The 17275-nt window shown below is 53.7% G+C and overlaps 6 protein-coding genes across 6 annotated transcripts; 5 read left to right on the top strand and 1 right to left on the bottom strand.

Annotated features, from left to right (window-relative positions):
* Nucleotides 1-3077: 3077 nt before the first annotated feature.
* Nucleotides 3078-6286, top strand: NECHADRAFT_61264 (uncharacterized protein; the record flags this gene model as incomplete). The annotated part of the gene is made up of 3 exons (XM_003051197.1): nt 3078-3143; nt 3220-5736; nt 5790-6286. 3 exons carry the CDS (start codon nt 3078-3080, stop codon nt 5925-5927), a joined length of 2721 nt encoding a protein of 906 aa, XP_003051243.1. The 3' UTR covers nt 5928-6286.
* A 198-nt stretch (nt 6287-6484) lies between these two features.
* Nucleotides 6485-7813, top strand: NECHADRAFT_69514 (uncharacterized protein). Its single transcript, XM_003051196.1, has 4 exons — nt 6485-6740; nt 6795-6888; nt 6968-7257; nt 7323-7813. Exons 1-4 carry the CDS (start codon nt 6720-6722, stop codon nt 7473-7475), a joined length of 558 nt encoding a protein of 185 aa, XP_003051242.1. The 5' UTR covers nt 6485-6719; the 3' UTR covers nt 7476-7813.
* Nucleotides 7814-8935: 1122 nt separating this feature from the next.
* On the top strand, nt 8936-10518 carry NECHADRAFT_61259 (uncharacterized protein). The gene is made up of 3 exons (XM_003051195.1): nt 8936-9188; nt 9261-9571; nt 9631-10518. The coding sequence occupies exons 1-3, from the start codon at nt 8975-8977 to the stop codon at nt 10324-10326; spliced, it is 1221 nt and encodes a 406-aa protein (XP_003051241.1). The 5' UTR covers nt 8936-8974; the 3' UTR covers nt 10327-10518.
* A 291-nt stretch (nt 10519-10809) lies between these two features.
* NECHADRAFT_80520 (uncharacterized protein) lies at nt 10810-12067 on the top strand (the record flags this gene model as incomplete). The annotated part of the gene is made up of 2 exons (XM_003051194.1): nt 10810-11140; nt 11193-12067. 2 exons carry the CDS (start codon nt 10810-10812, stop codon nt 12065-12067), a joined length of 1206 nt encoding a protein of 401 aa, XP_003051240.1.
* A 198-nt stretch (nt 12068-12265) lies between these two features.
* On the bottom strand, nt 12266-14124 carry NECHADRAFT_93679 (uncharacterized protein; the record flags this gene model as incomplete). The annotated part of the gene is made up of 4 exons (XM_003050803.1): nt 12266-12523; nt 12576-13609; nt 13668-13944; nt 13999-14124. 4 exons carry the CDS (start codon nt 14122-14124, stop codon nt 12266-12268), a joined length of 1695 nt encoding a protein of 564 aa, XP_003050849.1.
* Nucleotides 14125-15594: 1470 nt separating this feature from the next.
* On the top strand, nt 15595-17148 carry NECHADRAFT_61256 (uncharacterized protein). Its single transcript, XM_003051193.1, has 3 exons — nt 15595-15936; nt 15990-16151; nt 16199-17148. Exons 1-3 carry the CDS (start codon nt 15636-15638, stop codon nt 17071-17073), a joined length of 1338 nt encoding a protein of 445 aa, XP_003051239.1. The 5' UTR covers nt 15595-15635; the 3' UTR covers nt 17074-17148.
* The last annotated feature ends 127 nt before the right edge of the window (nt 17149-17275 follow it).

The raw sequence follows: 17275 nt of genomic DNA, 5'->3' as shown, positions 1-17275 counted from the left end.
CGATCCTCGTAATGTCGTCGCCGCAGCATGCTTCCAGACATTCAGCGGGCCGTAACCAGGGAACGACAGACATTTAGGGTAGCACATGTCGTTTCCCGTCCTAATGCATGAACACACGGACTCTGAGATGCTTCGATAATACAGCCAGTGGCTGATGTCTCGGGTGGTGAACCGAGCACGGGAGTTACATGCTTCGGGGTTGAGCACGAGAGATGGTGACGGCAAGTCAAATTGGTTCACTGTTCAACACGGGGCATGGCCATCCGGAGATTTCCTCATCCAGGACACATGTAACGTGTGGTAGGGCAAAGCTGTAGCCCAAAGCTGTATCCCCCTCAAGCAAGGTCGACGCTGTTGTTGGCAGAGGAATACGGTCTCCACAGCGTCTGGCCTTACATATATTGTCGAGGGTCGGCCGTCACAGATTATCTCGAGATTATCTCCACCAGGGAGTTTCAGAATAAGCCCTTGGCCAAAAAGGAATTCCGTCTGAGAATCGCGGCATTTGCGAGCCCTACAGTAGATGTGTCCCTGGCTGGAAACGTCTCTCGGCGTTTCTTCTTGAGAGAATAGACCTGGGGAACAACGAGCCCATTTGGGCGGGCCGCCCATAAGCTGCTGACGTGAGGCGGCGAACATGTCTTACACGCAGAAGAGCCTGGACGCCATGGGCATAGTTCGGACTTGATCGCATCCGTATTGCTCGTCGACTGAGGGTTATCGATGCATCTTTATCAGGCACCACGACGCAGTCAGATTTGCCGAACCAGTGGCCTTGCCCTATGCCCCAGAGTTGGGGGCTTAAAACTAGGAGCGGAGTGAAGCCGTTTTGTTGCATCCAAAGCTGACAGCTGCCATACCTCCCCATACCCTGGCGGCTGAACAAAGGAGAGGGAGAGCTGGAGACCAAAAGGCGGCCAACGCCGTACTAGCGTCTTCACGACAACATGCCTGCGCCCCAATCTCGCACTCCAGCCCCAGGCTCGGCTCATCCCAGTCAATTTCACCAACCAGGGGGGCTATTTTTGGAAGCGCGACTGTGGCAGATTCTGGGTACGGGAGGAGGCTTTGGCTCTGTTTCGGACTAAGAGCCAAGTTGACCCAGTCGGCCGACTCAAGGGGGGATCTCCATTTGGACTTTCCAGATGTCACTGCAACTCGCCAGTGGACGGGTTCACAGAATGATGCCCGGTACTTGTGGGCTTTGTATGGCAGGGAAGAAACACAGACACAGACACAGGCACAGGCACATGCCTTTTCTGGGCGTCCAGTCCGGGTCCCAGCACTGTGCGTTGGCAAGTCAGCACCAACCTCTCAACGTCCAGCCCAGCCAGCCCAGCCCAGCCAAGGGCATGGGCAAATCTGACGCTGACAAGAACAAACTGCGACCTAACTCTGTAGGTGAGCGGGCTTGCCACGAGGCGTTCCAGCAGGCCAATGCAATGGTCAATGGAAAGGATCGTAAGCCGGCAGGGCTGGGTGCGGGTACCATACGTACCGCTCGCCGACTAAGGGTGAAGGACTGAGGCGTGAGGATCACTGCCCTAGGAGGCTCGACGGGACCAAACCTGCGAAGCCCGGGCCCTTTGGGGGAAATTAGGGACCATGCTCCGTACCGTACAACGCATACACGCATGGCTTCTGGCTGTGGCGGGAGAAAGGGGATGGTGACGGCGCTGAAGGGACCAGAAATGGCACCAGACCTTCTGGAAGGTGACCTTTCTTCCCCCATCAGAGCCTGCACAGCGGAATTGGAGGGGGACGATGAGCAACGAGGCCCGAGCATCAAGTACCGTAGGCAGGTAAGCAGCAGCCGCCGCTGTATACGATTCCAAAGGCGGCGTGGCATCTCCCGGCGGCATGATCCATGGATGTGCAATGCAAGGTGTCAGGGGTGCCCGTCAAAGTCAAGCAACGTCTCCATTTCTTTGGCACTTTGGTTTCTCCATTAATTTGCCGGCCAAGAGATCCAACTGTCTGTCTGACAGTAAAAAAAATAGTGAGCCGCGTTTGTACGGTGAGCAGAAGCCCCAAGGATGGTTTAGAGGTGGCTGATGAGTGAGAGCCCAGCCGCCGCCGCCTCCTCCAGCCAAGGCACCCCGAATTGGGGATGACGAGCCAGGATGCTGCGTCCGGTAGGGAGGAGGCTGACTTGCTGGAGGAAGCTGGAGCTAGCAACGCGCCTCCTGGAGGTGGCCGTCGAGACCTGCAGAGGACCAGTAAACTCTGGGCGGGCTGCCCGTCAACGCTCGCTCAGCGGGCATTGGAGGAGGCTGCATCATTGGGCGCGGTTGCGGAGGTCTCCTGAACAGGGCTATCCGGCTGCAGAAGCATTCAGAAAGGGTTCCCAGGCTGTGTGCTTGCTTGCTGCTTGCGAGATGCAGAATTGGAAGCAATTGGATCCATCTTCAGCCTCTCAGAGTCGGGCGGCGTGTCTCTGAGTGGGAACAAGGATGCAAAGATGGGATGGATCCTCCCCCCCCCCAAACTTACGGCGGAGTGGCTCAGCATGCTTAGCGCGTAGCGCAGCACAGGTAGCCAGTCCCCTATTCCAGTCCATCTTACGCTCTCCATCCAATCCATTCGAGCACTGGACAGCAAGCTTGCTTAGGTTGCAGGGCCGTGAGCCGTGGAGCAAAACGAGATTCGTCCCCGGGGCCCTTCATCAAAACATTTCGTCAGAAAAAACCCTGCTGCTTATTGCTGGCCTTCTTTTTTTCCTTTCCCCTTCCGCCATTCAAACCTCGCTCTTCCCGACTTTTCTGTTCCTTCTCATCCTTCCCCCTCCTTCCCTTAACTAACCATCACCATTCTTTAGAGGCTGGCGCCTCGAGTTTTGTCACCGTTGCCAGGGCTTGTTGCTCCGTTTTACCAGTGGACGTGGACCTAGAGGCAGCTCCCGCACCAACGCCCGTGACCTGCATTTGGATCTACTTCCTCCTGTTTCAGCTCCTATCCCCAAACAACACAAAGGAGCATCTCCCCCCCATCATCGCCATCACCAAAATTCATCCATCGCACTTGGATCCGAATCGTTTTTTCTGCGCTGAGCGGCTCCGGGAGCATTACTATTCACCATGGCGTACAATGGCCGTGATCAGGAGTACGGGGGACACCCGATGCAGGACATGCCTGGTGGCAGCGTGAGTGCACCTTTTTTTCTGCTTACGCCTCAAGCTCGCACATCAGATGGCGGAAGGACTAACTCTTACCGCTCAGCAGTATCACCTCCCCCCTCAAGAGAATGACGAGGAGCAGGGCCGTGGCCTCCTGAACTCTGGCTACGACCAAGATCGACTCGGCGCTCGTACTCCCCCCGACCGCCCCGTCTCAGCTTACAGTCTCACTGAATCATACGCCCCGGGAGCTTCGACGACTCCTCAGCCGGGTGTTGGATATGGCGAACACACCGGCAGCTTTGGCCAGTTTGGCGCCAACCTCGATCAGCCCGCCCCCTTTCCCAGACCCGACTCTGCCTTTGACGCCGAAGACAGCTGGGTTGAACGACAGCAGCAGCCCATGGGCATGGGCATGGGCAAGGGCGGTGGCCTGAAGCGCTTCAACACCCGAAAGGTCAAGCTCGTTCAGGGTTCCGTTCTCAGCATCGACTATCCGGTGCCCAGTGCCATCAAGAACGCTGTTCAGGCTCGCTACCGCGATGTCGAGGGTGGCAACGAGGAGTTCATGAAGATGCGATACACAGCCGCTACCTGTGACCCTAACGACTTCACCCTGAAGAACGGTTACGATTTGCGACCCCGCATGTACAACCGACACACTGAGTTGCTCATTGCCATTACCTACTACAACGAAGACAAGGTTCTACTTGCCCGAACTCTGCATCACACTATGCAGAACATTCGCGACATTGTCAACCTCAAGAAGTCGACTTTCTGGAACAAGGGTGGCCCTGCCTGGCAAAAGATTGTCGTGTGCTTGGTTTTCGACGGTATCGAGAAGGCCGACAAGAACACCCTTGATGTCCTAGCGACTGTGGGTATTTACCAGGATGGTGTCATCAAGAAGGATGTCGACGGCAAGGAGACCGTCGCTCACATTTTCGAATACACCTCCCAGCTTTCCGTCACCCCCAACCAGCAGCTCATTCGGCCCACCGACGACGGCCCCCAGACTCTGCCTCCCGTCCAGATGATTTTCTGCTTGAAGCAGAAGAACAGCAAGAAGATCAACTCTCATCGTTGGCTCTTCAATGCCTTTGGCCGTATCCTGAACCCCGAGGTGTGTATCCTGATCGATGCCGGTACCAAGCCTAGCCCTCGGTCTCTGCTGGCCCTCTGGGAGGGTTTCTACAACGACAAGGATCTCGGTGGTGCTTGTGGTGAAATTCACGCCATGTTGGGTAAGGGCGGCAAGAAGCTGTTCAACCCCCTCGTTGCTGTCCAGAACTTTGAGTACAAGATCTCCAACATTCTCGACAAGCCTCTCGAGTCTGCATTCGGTTACGTCAGTGTGTTGCCCGGTGCCTTCTCGGCGTACCGATTCAGAGCTATCATGGGCCGTCCCCTGGAGCAGTACTTCCACGGTGATCACACACTGTCCAAGATGCTTGGTAAGAAGGGTATTGACGGCATGAACATTTTCAAGAAGAACATGTTCTTGGCCGAAGATCGTATCCTGTGTTTCGAGCTGGTGGCCAAGGCTGGCCAGAAGTGGCATCTGTCTTATATCAAGGCTGCCAAGGGTGAAACCGATGTTCCTGAAGGTGCCGCCGAATTCATCTCACAGCGTCGACGATGGCTGAACGGTTCGTTCGCTGCCACTCTGTACTCGCTGATGCACTTCAGCCGATTCTACAAGTCGGGCCACAACATCATCCGCATGTTCTTCTTCCACATCCAGCTCATCTACAACTTCCTCAACACTCTCTTCTCCTGGTTCTCTCTCGGTTCTTACTGGCTTACAACTTCGGTCATTATGGATCTCGTGGGTACACCCAAGGTGACCAGCGGATCTCACGGCTGGCCTTTTGGTGACACTGCTACCCCTCTGGTCAACGCTCTGCTTCAGTGGACATATCTTGGTTTCGTTATCCTCCAGTTCATTCTGGCTCTGGGTAACCGTCCCAAGGGTTCCAAGTTTACCTACATTGCTTCGTTCATGGTCTTTGCTCTCATTCAGGGTTACATTCTGGTTCTCTCAGCCTACCTGGTTGTTCGCGCCTTCGACAAGCCCATTGGACAGCAGATCTCGTTCGCTTCCGGCCAAGAATTCCTCAACAGTTTCTTTGGTGGTGATAGTGCCGGTGGTGTCATTCTCGTTGCCCTGATCACTATTTATGGTCTCAACTTTGTGGCTTCCTTCATGTACCTGGACCCCTGGCACATGTTCCACTCCTTCCCCTACTACCTGGTTCTCATGTCCACCTACATCAACATTCTCATGGTCTACGCCTTCAACAACTGGCACGATGTTTCTTGGGGTACCAAGGGTTCCGACAAGGCCGAGGCTCTTCCTTCTGCCCACGTCACCAAGGGCGACAAGAACGAGGCCGTTGTCGAGGAAATTGAGCTGGAGCAAGAGGATATCGACAGCCAGTTCGAGCAGACTGTCCGCCGTGCCCTTGCTCCCTTCAAGGAGGAGGAGGAGGTCGAGAAGGCTGATGTCGAGGATGGTTATAAGTCATTCCGTACCGGTCTTGTCGTCACCTGGCTGTTTGGCAACATCTTCCTCATTCTCTGCATTACCAGCGATAACTTCGATGGTCTTGGTCTGGGCGTAAGTTTCTCTGTGATATGGTTTTATGTATCAAGTGCTAACGAATGTTATAGGAGGATGCCACTGCCCGAAAAGCCCACTACTTCCAGTTCCTTCTGTGGGCTACTGCCGTGCTCTCTATCGTCCGTTTCATCGGCTTCTTGTGGTTCCTGGGTAAGACCGGTCTCATGTGCTGCTTCTCGAGACGGTGAGCGCAACGGCGGGCTACGCACGTTGAAATCATCTACACTCGCATGTTTTGTGGGGGAGCCATGGATACGGAGGACATGGCGCTTGTCAAAGTAGATAAATTGGGTTGTTCTCGGATACCTCTACTGTGTAACGTTTGCTTGTTGTCTGTTTTGATTATTTAATGGAGGGCGAATCGAGTCAAATCGAATCAAAAAGACATATTTGATTGCGGCTGCGGCTGAGGGCATTGATTGAAACGGGGTTGGATCGGGATAGGTACGCACACACAGTTAAAGTGTATCTCTATGTAGTCTTTTCAGTTTGGCATCTGATCTGCCCTTGGGGGTTCATGACGCATTTGAATGATATGAGTTACTTTAATTTCGAGTGTTTTCGTAATGACTGACAACGTGACATGTAATCATTCTTCTTGTGAATTCGGCCAGTTGCTTCAGGAGGTGATGATAATTGGCCGCCTAGAGTTGAGTGGGTACACCCTGTGAGTTGGCTGGGCTCCAGTGGTATTCAGGCCGGGCGGCTGCCTTACGGCTGAGTTCCATATCTTATCAAGCATCATCGCCTTTTCGAGCCCAGCCCGCCCGCCGAGTCCGTTCTCGCAGCTTCTTACCAAGACAACACACGACTTGACGCTGACCTCGCCGTCCATATTTCCTGGCGTTTTCTCTGGTTTTGCGCATATTGAACTTTGTTTTACTCTAGACGTGACTGGGACTCGACTTGATCCCCTCTTTCAACTCGTTCACCGAATCCCACCCGACACAGCCCACCTACAAGGGCCCCCGCCGTCCACGATGTTGAAGATATGGTCGATGGTGAGATGACTTGCCGAGAAGCCTGATGGCGCGCACATGCTGACGCCCTCATAGAAGAAGGAGCAGAAAGAGGCGGAGAACGCTGAGGGCCAGGCCTCGGGCGGCAAGAAGAAGAAGGTGACGGCAGCTCAGCTGCGCGTGCAAAAGGGTACGTCCAGGCTTCCATGATGGTGTGTTTGGAGGGGTGTTGAAGGAGAATGACGAGACTGACCATATGGCGCAAACAGATTTGTCAGAGCTCTCCCTGGGTTCCACGATGAAGACAGAATTCCCTGACCCCGACGACATCCTCAACTTTGTGCTCACGATCGACCCCGACGAGGGCATGTACCGCGGCAGCCGCTTCACATTCGACTTTACCATCAACCAAAACTTTCCCCACGAGCCTCCCAAGGTCCGGTGCCGGGAGAAGATCTACCACCCCAACATCGACCTCGAGGGTAAGGTGTGCCTGAACATTCTCCGAGAAGACTGGAAGCCAGTCCTTAACCTGAACGCGGTGATAGTCGGACTTCAGGTATGACACTCTTAAACACTGCGAGAAGAATCAGCTTTGGAGGGTGGTGACTAACACGGCTGCAGTTCCTCTTCCTCGAACCCAACGCATCCGATCCCCTGAACAAGGAGGCGGCCGAAGACCTACGAAACAACCGCGAGGGATTCAAACGCAACGTCCGAACCGCGATGGGCGGTGGTGTAGTCAAGGGCCAGAGCTACGACAGAGTCCTCAAATAGATCTAGGCCACAAGAGAAGATGGGATACTTTAAGGGGAGAGGTTGGCTTGTCATGCGTCCTCGCAGACTTGGGGATGAAAAAAGACGGCTGAATGAATGTGTTGATATTCTCGGTGAAGCGTCTGACAAGGAACAAGCAAACAAGCATACAGGCGTAGGTATGCATCGCCCGGCGTCTTACGAGTCCATGATCTGGAGCAGGCATTGCTCTTTTCCCCCAGCGGCGTTTCGAGGACAGGGCACCATGCTCAGAAGGAGGAGGGCATGTACTGTTATTTGCCCGTGAGGGTTTGAGATGAGATTGAAGAAATATACTGGGCGGTTAAACGCCATCACCACTTTGAACTTGTCCGGTCGTGAAGAACGGGGTCTCGGACGGGATCGGGCCGTTACGCCTATGGCATACGCCGGATTGTCGGGGATTCGTTTTGTGTGTCTGCACACCGACATTGATGAGTAGCCAAAGGCATCACGTCCGTGGTCAGGGATGTAAGTATGCATGGTGAGAGTTGCATACCACGGCGGCTCCGCTAGAGGCTGGACGCACGCCGCATCCGTAATCCGGAGCAAGTGGATCAAGCCGGGGAGAGGGGACATCAGTCATTGTCCCGTCCTTTGACGTCCGGGCTCTTTGCAGAAAGGCTAGCCGGAGTAATGGACAATGCCCCGACATCTCGAACATGGCTCCTCACCCAGGAAAAGCCACATCCATGTGGGACATCAAAGACCCGTTTGATCTGGCCAAGGCCTCATTGGACACCGGTGGCGGAGGGGTTGGCATCGGACGACATGCGGCTGCTGGGGATGGAGCCCTCTCGGGGAGACTACACAGACTCCGGAAGCCTTGAGACCCACTGTTTCGCGTGCTCACCCCAGCCAGCATTAGCTCAAGTGCGGACAGCTTTTTTTTTGTGGTGAGGTGAGAGTGTGTTGTTCCATCGAGGGGCTTGCTGCCAGCGTCGATTGTGCCTCTACCACGTAATACAGAACTTGACACATATGAAAAAGCAACTCAATTCTTGTTCTTCAACTCGAATTGAGTATTAAATCTCCAATTTTAGGCGTTGTCATGGTGCAGAGACAAGCAACGACACCGGCTGCTGACGAACGCACGGAGCTTGGTAGGTTAGACAACTGAATCGCCACCCATTGGCCGCTCTAGACGTGACTCAAGCTGTGAGATCCCTGCGTTTGACCCAGCGGTTCTCCAGGTAATGGTCGTAGATACTTGCCATTGAAGACAAATCAGAGTGTTTAATCGTGTATACACTACTTGTCTGGCCCCAGACACTTTCCCCGCTGCTCGACGTGGGCCCCACAGCCCACCACAAGCCGAAATCGGTGAATCTGGCTTGCCCCCCCAAAGGGCAGGCACCTCGACTAGAAAATTTAGCTATACTTAACCTTTCTCCCCATCACCAAGTTTTTCTCGTCCTTCTCTTCTTCATTCTCTCTTCAGACACTCTCCCCTCAGTTCCACCTGATCCCCTCCAGTCACAATGGCCTCCCGCAGCTTCACCAAGACCCTCCGCGCCCCCGTGGCCCGCCAATTGGCCTCTGTGCCCCGCGTCCAGCAGCGCACCTTTGTTGCTGCTGCCCGCGCCGCCGTCCGCGTCGGTGCTGTCGCCCGCCCCGTCGCTGCCGGCCCTGCTCAGCAGCAGATCCGTGGTGTCAAGACCATTGACTTTGCTGGTCATAAGGAGGACGTCTACGGTAAGCTCTTCTCACGTCTTGGGGGCTTCAGAGCTACCCCACTTCACTCATCATGATACTGATCAGCTACAGAGCGTGCCGACTGGCCCCAGGAGAAGCTCCTTGAGTACTTTAAGAACGACACCCTGGCCCTCATCGGCTACGGCTCTCAGGGTCACGGCCAGGGTCTTAACCTCCGTGACAACGGCCTCAACGTCATTGTTGGTGTCCGAAAGAACGGCAAGTCCTGGAAGGACGCTGAGCAGGATGGCTGGGTTGCCGGCAAGAACCTGTTCGATGTCGACGAGGCCATCTCCCGTGGTACCATCGTCATGAACCTCCTCTCCGATGCTGCCCAGTCTGAGACCTGGCCCGCCATCAAGCCCCAGCTCGTCAAGGGCAAGGTAAGAGATGACCCCGCCCAACGCTAGTCATGTCACTGGACTAACAGTATCTTCAACAGACCCTCTACTTCTCCCACGGTTTCTCCCCCGTCTTCAAGGACCTCACCAAGGTCGAGGTCCCCACCGACATCGACGTCATCCTCTGCGCCCCCAAGGGCTCTGGCCGAACCGTCCGATCCCTCTTCCGTGAGGGCCGTGGCATCAACTCCTCCTTCGCCGTCTACCAGGACGTCACTGGCAAGGCTGAGGAGAAGGCCATCGCCCTCGGTGTCGCCATCGGCTCCGGCTACCTCTACAAGACCACCTTTGAGAAGGAGGTCTACTCTGACCTCTACGGTGAGCGTGGTTGCCTGATGGGTGGTATCCACGGCATGTTCCTCGCTCAGTACGAGGTTCTCCGTGAGCGCGGCCACAGCCCCAGCGAGGCCTTCAACGAGACTGTTGAGGAGGCTACTCAGTCCCTGTACCCCCTCATCGGTGCCAACGGCATGGACTGGATGTACGAGGCTTGCTCCACCACTGCCCGCCGTGGTGCCATTGACTGGAGCCCCCGCTTCAAGGATGCCCTAAAGCCCGTCTTCAACCAGCTGTACGACTCTGTCAAGGATGGCTCCGAGACCAAGCGATCCCTCGAGTACAACGGCCAGGCCGACTACCGTGAGAAGTACGAGGCTGAGATGCAGGAGATCCGGGATCTCGAGATCTGGCGCGCCGGCAAGGCCGTCCGCGCTCTCCGACCCGAGAACCAGAAGTAAACTGGGGTTTAATGAGTGTTGACGTGTGAGGGGAAGAAGGAAAGGAAAGGAAAGATTTGGGAAATGAACGGTCTTATGAAAACAAACGCATGAACTTTTGTACTTTAATTTCTGGGATCTTTGGGGGATCTAGGCTGGTCCAAAAGTTGATATCAGGCTCGGAGCCAAACGAATACCAATTTCTTATTGTTCAAATCGTTGTCCTCTTGATCTGTGACATTCACCTTGACTGAGGTAATCGCTGACTAGGGCACGCCCTTGAAAGACAACTGACTTGTAGTTGTGCGGGCTTTTCTTGGCAGACTCCAGTCGGTTTCCGAAAGAGGAAATCGAGAGCGACAGGTGGGTGGTTCCACTAAACAGGCACGTATACCGACAACCGGAGCATGATATATAAGGACTCATGTTGATGGCATAGACGTTGGATTCAAGCAAGCACATTCTTGACCTGAAACTTAACACTCGATATTTACAATCTTCATCATGGCCGACTTATCCACAACTCTTCCTCTGAACCGTGACTCAGTCATCGAAGCCCACAAGCTCATCAGCGACTTGGTCCACTTGACACCCGTTCTCACCAACCGCACCCTCACTGAACTGGCCTCGACGCCTCGCACACTCGATGGGACCAGATTCGAAGGTCGAACCCCGGCTCAGCCGGTACTGAGGCTCTGGTTCAAATGCGAAAACATGCAACGGATCGGAGCCTTTAAGGCGAGAGGGGCGTTTCACGCTGTGGAGAGGCTTAAACAGGAGCCTGGGTGGTTGGAGGGAGGGGGTAAGGAGAAGGGTGTTGTGACGCATAGTTCAGGTGAGAGAATAACTCCAAGATGGGATATTGGTATCGGACTGACTGGTTGTAGGAAATCACGCTCAGGCGTTGGCTTTGGCAGCTCGTGAGAGTGGCATCAAGGCGCATATCGTCATGCCTGAGATCTCCAACCCTAAGAAGGTTGCTGGAACAAAGGGATACGGCGCCAATGTCATCTTTAGCGGCAGCACAGCTCCAGAGCGCGAGGCTGTTGCAAACAAGGTTATTGCTGAGACAGGTGCTCGACTCGTACCGCCGTATGATCACCCGGACATTATGCTCGGCCAGGGCACACTTGGTCTCGAGTTTCAACAGCAGGTCACCGAGCTTATGACGACTGATGCTGAGGTCGACGGGCAGAAAAAGGTGTTTCGGGCTCCAGCTACGGGGAGGGACAACGCTGGACCGGGTGTGCCAGGGGGTAAGAAGGAGAAGCCTGGGTTGGATGCCATCATGACGCCTTGTGGTGGTGGTGGAATGCTCTCGGGTGTGGCTCTCAGCTGTGAGGGTACAGGCATTCGCGTCTTTGGTGCAGAGCCCTCCTTCGAAGGAGCTGACGATGGTAAACGCGGATACGAATCTGGCGAACGCATCACGGCAGTCAAGACACTCACAGTAGCTGATGGTCTTCGCACACCGGTGGGCGAGCACCCATGGTCCGTCATCTACAAACGAAAACTGGTATCTGGCATGTATAGCGTATCAGAAGAGGAGATACTAGCGGCCATGAGACTCGTATATGAGCGGTTCAAGCTGGTCGTCGAGCCGAGCGCCTGCGTTCCCCTCGCCGTGGCGCTGTACGATGAGGAGTTTAGGACCATGGTGGAGAAGGAGGCCGGTGAGGATGGATGGGATGTTGGGTTGGTGTTTAGTGGGGGGAATGTTGATGTTGATGCTCTTGGAAAGATGTTTGCTGGGGGGAAGTAGAGCGATAGAGACAGAATCCGAATACCTGTGCATTGTTTGATGAGCGTTATCATGCTTCTTTGTTCTTGCCACTATAAAGTCATGAATCGTATAATTAAATGTCTGCTTTTTATGGGAATATTATATACGGGGATGTATCGATGTATCCCTTGTTCAATCTCCCAACACATCTCTACGCTGTGTATTATCACTATGGCCTCACTGATTCAAAGCCTCGTCCATCGCCCGCCTCCACTTTGTCGCGTTCGTTCTCAGCAACCATACACTAGTGTAACTAACCAACAAGGCAAAGAAACAAATGGTTGTGAATACCCAACCCACGTTGATGGCGTTGATCCACGGCGCAGCTACAATGGCTCCAATACAAGAGAGAGTGTTTCTCACTAGATTGTTGAGCGCTGCCCCTGAAGATGTACTCTTTCGGATGAATTCTGTAAGCATGGTAGTCGCGCTGCTCTGTTGATACGGTGTTAGCCAAGTATCGCTGGCATGAGATCTGGTGTCTTACAAAAACGAGCATGGATGAGATTCCAAAGAAAAAGAGGGCGACACATGGCACTGGGGTGGGCAGGCCATATCTTAATGTCCAGCCAAACATGAGCAGTGCCAGCGGATACGCCGTTACCATGATCCAGGCATTCTCCCTCATCCGATCCTCAGGAAGATAGATGAGTTTCCCATTCTGGTCGTATCGATTTGCCTTGCGAGCCTCCCTCGCCATGATTCTGTCGATCCAGCGTCCGCCGCAGAGTGAGCCGACAATGTACCCAGCACCTGACGGAATATACAGCAGACCGAGGAGCAGTTGGCCATAGTTGTATGGGTCGCGGGTGAACTTTTGCTGGATGGCAATGTTTACCACATATAGCGAGCCAAAGGCAATGGCGGCGAGAAGCACAGTGATGAAGACGGCTGGGAAGCGTAGGTAGCGCACCACGAGCAGGGGATCGATCAAGAACCGACGAACGGTCTTGGCCATGCGCTTCGTCCTGACCTTGGCCGAGTCCATGGTACGCATTCGACTAAGTTCCTCGGTCGGTAGTGTCTCCTCAGGCCTGCGTCGCAGCAGTGTCTCGGGGAGGAAGAAGAGGATCATGAGCAAGACTATAAGTCCATAAATGGCGAGGAACCACATGGTCGCCTGCCAGCCGAGCTCCTGCGTCAGTACACCTCCGATGACGGGTGCGACCAAGGGACCTAGGAGTGGTCCGAGGTAGAAGATGCTCATTGCTCGGCCGCGCTCAAACACCTCGAACAAGTCGGCGATGGAGCCAGCACCGGTAGAGTGAGCGCTTGCTGAGGCACCTCCGGCGCACATGCGAAAGACGACCAGCATGGTGATGTTTTTCGATATAGCTGAGAGAACTGAGAATATGACAAAGAGGGTAAAGGAGATGAGGTAGATGGTTCGTCGGCCAAACTGCTCGGAGAAGGAAGACCACCAGAGGGGGAAGATGGCCATTGAGATCATGTACAACGCAACAGAAAGGTTAGTAACTGTTTCAGAGGTGTTGAATTCCCGGGTCAAGACAGGAAGGGCAGCTTTTGCTCGTCAGCACTCTATCGAGTTAACCCAAGGTTTAACAGGGGAAAGGCTTACGATAGACGATTGTCGATCCAAGTGGCGCCGCAGCCGTAGCTAGGGCAATGATAAAAGTGAGGCCCCATTTCGTCGAGTTTTTATAATCTGGGGGATAGGCAATCTCGGGGACTAGAGTGAGACTCCCAAACAGACCTCGTCTCTTGGAACGGGGAACGATGGATAACGGTCTCGAACGGGCGGAGGAAGCTCTTGAACAACTGCGCTTGACGGATCTTCGTGTGTCTATATGGCCTAACGGTTCACCAAGTGTGACGGGCTCAATGGCATCTTGTTCCTGTTGTATGGAGTCTGCGCGACTCTGGGTATGGCTTGAGCGTGATGTTGAAACTGTGGAAGTCGGACGTCGACCTCCTTGTTTCTCATCCACTTCACCTCGCTCGAGGCTGGATCTTGTCTCTGCCTTTTCGTCGATTCCTTGATCGACTTGTTCTTTGTCGTCACGGTCGGATCTCATGGTGACGTCGGTCGGCCCCGAAAAGAGAAAATGTGGGGACCGGTCTGCCGAACCCGGGCCCGGAGCAAGACGGAGCAAGAGAACGGGAAGCGGAAGTGTTTTTAGACTGCACGGCAGAGAAGATTTCAAAAAGCTACCGAATGAGAAATAGAACAGAGATCCGAAAAGTAATATTCATTCAAAGACGGGAGATGAAGATGTCAGATTTTGCCAAGATCTAGGTTGTGGTGGTGGGTAAGGGGGGTGGAAGAATGATCCCGGCCTTAAAAACAAACACGAAAAGAAGGGTGCCATTGACACGAGCCCGCATCTATCATTCCGCACCCTACATTTATTCCCCGGGGAAGAAAAAGAGTCAAGAGCAAACCGGTCCCGGCCAATGGTTAAAATGATTTTCCCCCATCCCTATCTCGGCAGCTTGAGCCGGGAATTAGCAAGTGTGGAGCGGATAATGTGGAGGGGGAACGCCGAGAGCGGTGCCGAAGGGGGGTGAGTGGACGGAAAAGCGGCATGAGATGGGGGAATAACGCGGGGGGCGGATGTATTCTTCCTGGGTTTTTAATTGAGTTGTCATGATTTGTATTGATGACATGTTAGTTGTCTATTGTGATTATGAGGTTGATGGTTTGTTATGAGAGCAACTTGACAAGATTGGGGAAATGGCCAAGAAAAAGAGTTGCTGTGAAAAGGCCTGTGCTGGAATTTTGAATTAATTAGCATCTCGCCCTTTGCTAACTACGCCTTGTCAAAAGTTGCGTGCTCTCAAGCATGGGAAGCGTTCCTGTATCGGAGGAGGTTTCCTATCCAAGTAGGTGTCGGCGGTCACGCGAGGGTGTGCATGTTGGGCATGCAATACGAGTGAGTGATCTGACAAGAGTAACACGTTGTAATATGTTTACAAAGAACTCGAGCATAATTCGTTTGTTGTTCGGCCTTGTGCTATTGCATTTGAGAATGTCACTACAAGAGTGTATATCATCAAAAGCTTCTCATACTTCACATTGCGAATGAAGCAATATGCACAAGTTACACAGCATAAGTGAGGACAATCTCTGTTCTTTTTTAAAGCCATTATTTTACAAGTTGGTTCTCCGTGTGTTAGAGACTTTCTTTGCTACACAACGTCCGACAATATACTGACTGCTTCACTTTAGCAACGGTAGAGTTTTATACCCCAGCCGCCGACATCGCTCCACTCTTAGATCTATGAAAAGTGTGAACTCATCAAGACAAAGCCAGCTATGAAATAGGAAAAAAATACCTATAAATGTCGATACTTGTAGAGTCTAACCTACAACTAATGCTTTTAGAGTACCTATCTAATCACTTTAACATCGTAATGCCTCTCTCCTACTGGTCCTCCCAAACCCCGGAAGCTATCCCGTACTTCCAATAGATGGCGGGGTGCATTTAACCCCACCAAACCACCTGAGTCACTTTAACTACCATCTCCTCCATATCAACCACTCACTCACCACCAAAAAAAAAAGAGCACATCACCAACCATCACAATGTCCCTCACAAACGCCTCCCCCGAGGCCGCAGCCAGCGCCGCAAAGACAGCCTCCTTCGCCCTCGCCACCCTCCCCGCCTCAGCCCGAAACAGCGCCCTCGACGCCATCCACGCCGCACTCACGGCATCCAAGGACGACATCATCGCCGCCAACGCTCGTGACCTGGAGCTCGCCGCAAAGGCTGCTGCTGATGGTTCTCTTAGCCAGGCTCTTGTTTCGCGGTTGGATTTGGGCAAGAAGGGCAAGTGGGAGGATATGCTCAAGGGGATTCTCGATGTGAGGGATCTTGAGGATCCAGGTTTGTTTCTTATTCTTGTGTTGTTGAGCTTGAAATGCTTACTTTTTTAAAAGTTGGTCAGGTTCAGATGAGGACTGAACTTGATAATGATCTCGTCATGGAGCGTGTCTCATGCCCTATCGGTGTCCTTCTCATCATCTTTGAGGCCCGACCCGAAGTCATCGCCAACATTGCCTCTCTTGCCATCAAGTCTGGCAACGCCGCCATTCTCAAGGGTAAGCCTCCCCCTATCATGTCAACTCATATAACTCACACCTCATAGGCGGAAAGGAATCCACCGAGTCCTTCGTCGCCATCTCCAAGGTCATCTCCTCAGCCCTGGAGACAACTCAGGTTCCCAACTCGGCCATCCAGCTCGTCACCACCCGCGATGCCATCGCTGAGCTCCTTGCCCAGGATCGTTACATTGACCTTGTCATCCCCCGTGGCTCCAACGAACTGGTCCGCTATATCAAGGAGTCGACAAAGATTCCCGTCCTCGGCCACGCAGACGGTCTTTGCCACATCTACCTAACCGCCTCGGCGGACAAGGATAAGGCCATCACCGCCATCGTCGACTCCAAGACCAGCTATCCCGCTGCTTGCAACGCCGTTGAGACTCTCCTCGTCCAGGATACCGCTTTGACTACCGTCTTCCCCGGTGTTGCTGCTGCTCTCGCCGCCAAGGGCGTTTCTCTGCGTGTCGACGAGGCCAGCAAAGCCGCCATTGCCTCCCTCTCTCTCGAGGGTGTTCAGGATGTCACGGCCGAGGACTACGACACGGAGCATCTCTCCCTCACCATTGGCGTCAAGGCCGTCTCTTCCCTCGACGAGGCCATCACTCACATCAACACTCACGGCTCTCACCACACCGACGCCATCATGACCTCTGACTCGGCCGAGGCTGAGCGGTTCATGAACGAGGTTGACTCTGCCGGTGTCTACTGGAACGCCGCTACCCGTCTCGCCGACGGCATGCGTTATGGCTTCGGTACCGAGGTTGGTATCAGCACCAACAAGATCCATGCCCGTGGACCTGTTGGTCTCGAGGGCTTGACCATCTACAAGTACAAGATCCGCGGTGACTACCAAGCCACCGCTGACTACGGAGATGGCGAGGGCAAGAGGCCATGGAAGCACCAGAGACTGCCCCTGTAGTTAGATACCAGGCATTAGGCCATCCTGCAAAAATGACGGCGTTGGGTTAATAAAAGCTTGTTGAATCCTCTTGAGCATTTACATCTTGTTCTTCGCCCTTGTTCGACCTATCCCAGATGGCACTGCTCGTCGCGATGCTCATTTCATTATGTATTGCGTAATGTTCATGTCCACAGCATTGTAGACCGATCCTTTCATCCCG

The sequence above is a fragment of the Fusarium vanettenii genome, assembly GCF_000151355.1.
Source record: "Fusarium vanettenii 77-13-4 chromosome 5 genomic scaffold NECHAsca_5_chr5_3_0, whole genome shotgun sequence".
NCBI classification, from domain to species: domain Eukaryota; kingdom Fungi; phylum Ascomycota; class Sordariomycetes; order Hypocreales; family Nectriaceae; genus Fusarium; species Fusarium vanettenii.
The sequence above is the reverse complement of the archived record's forward strand: the minus strand, read 5'-3'. Positions and strand labels throughout refer to the sequence as shown.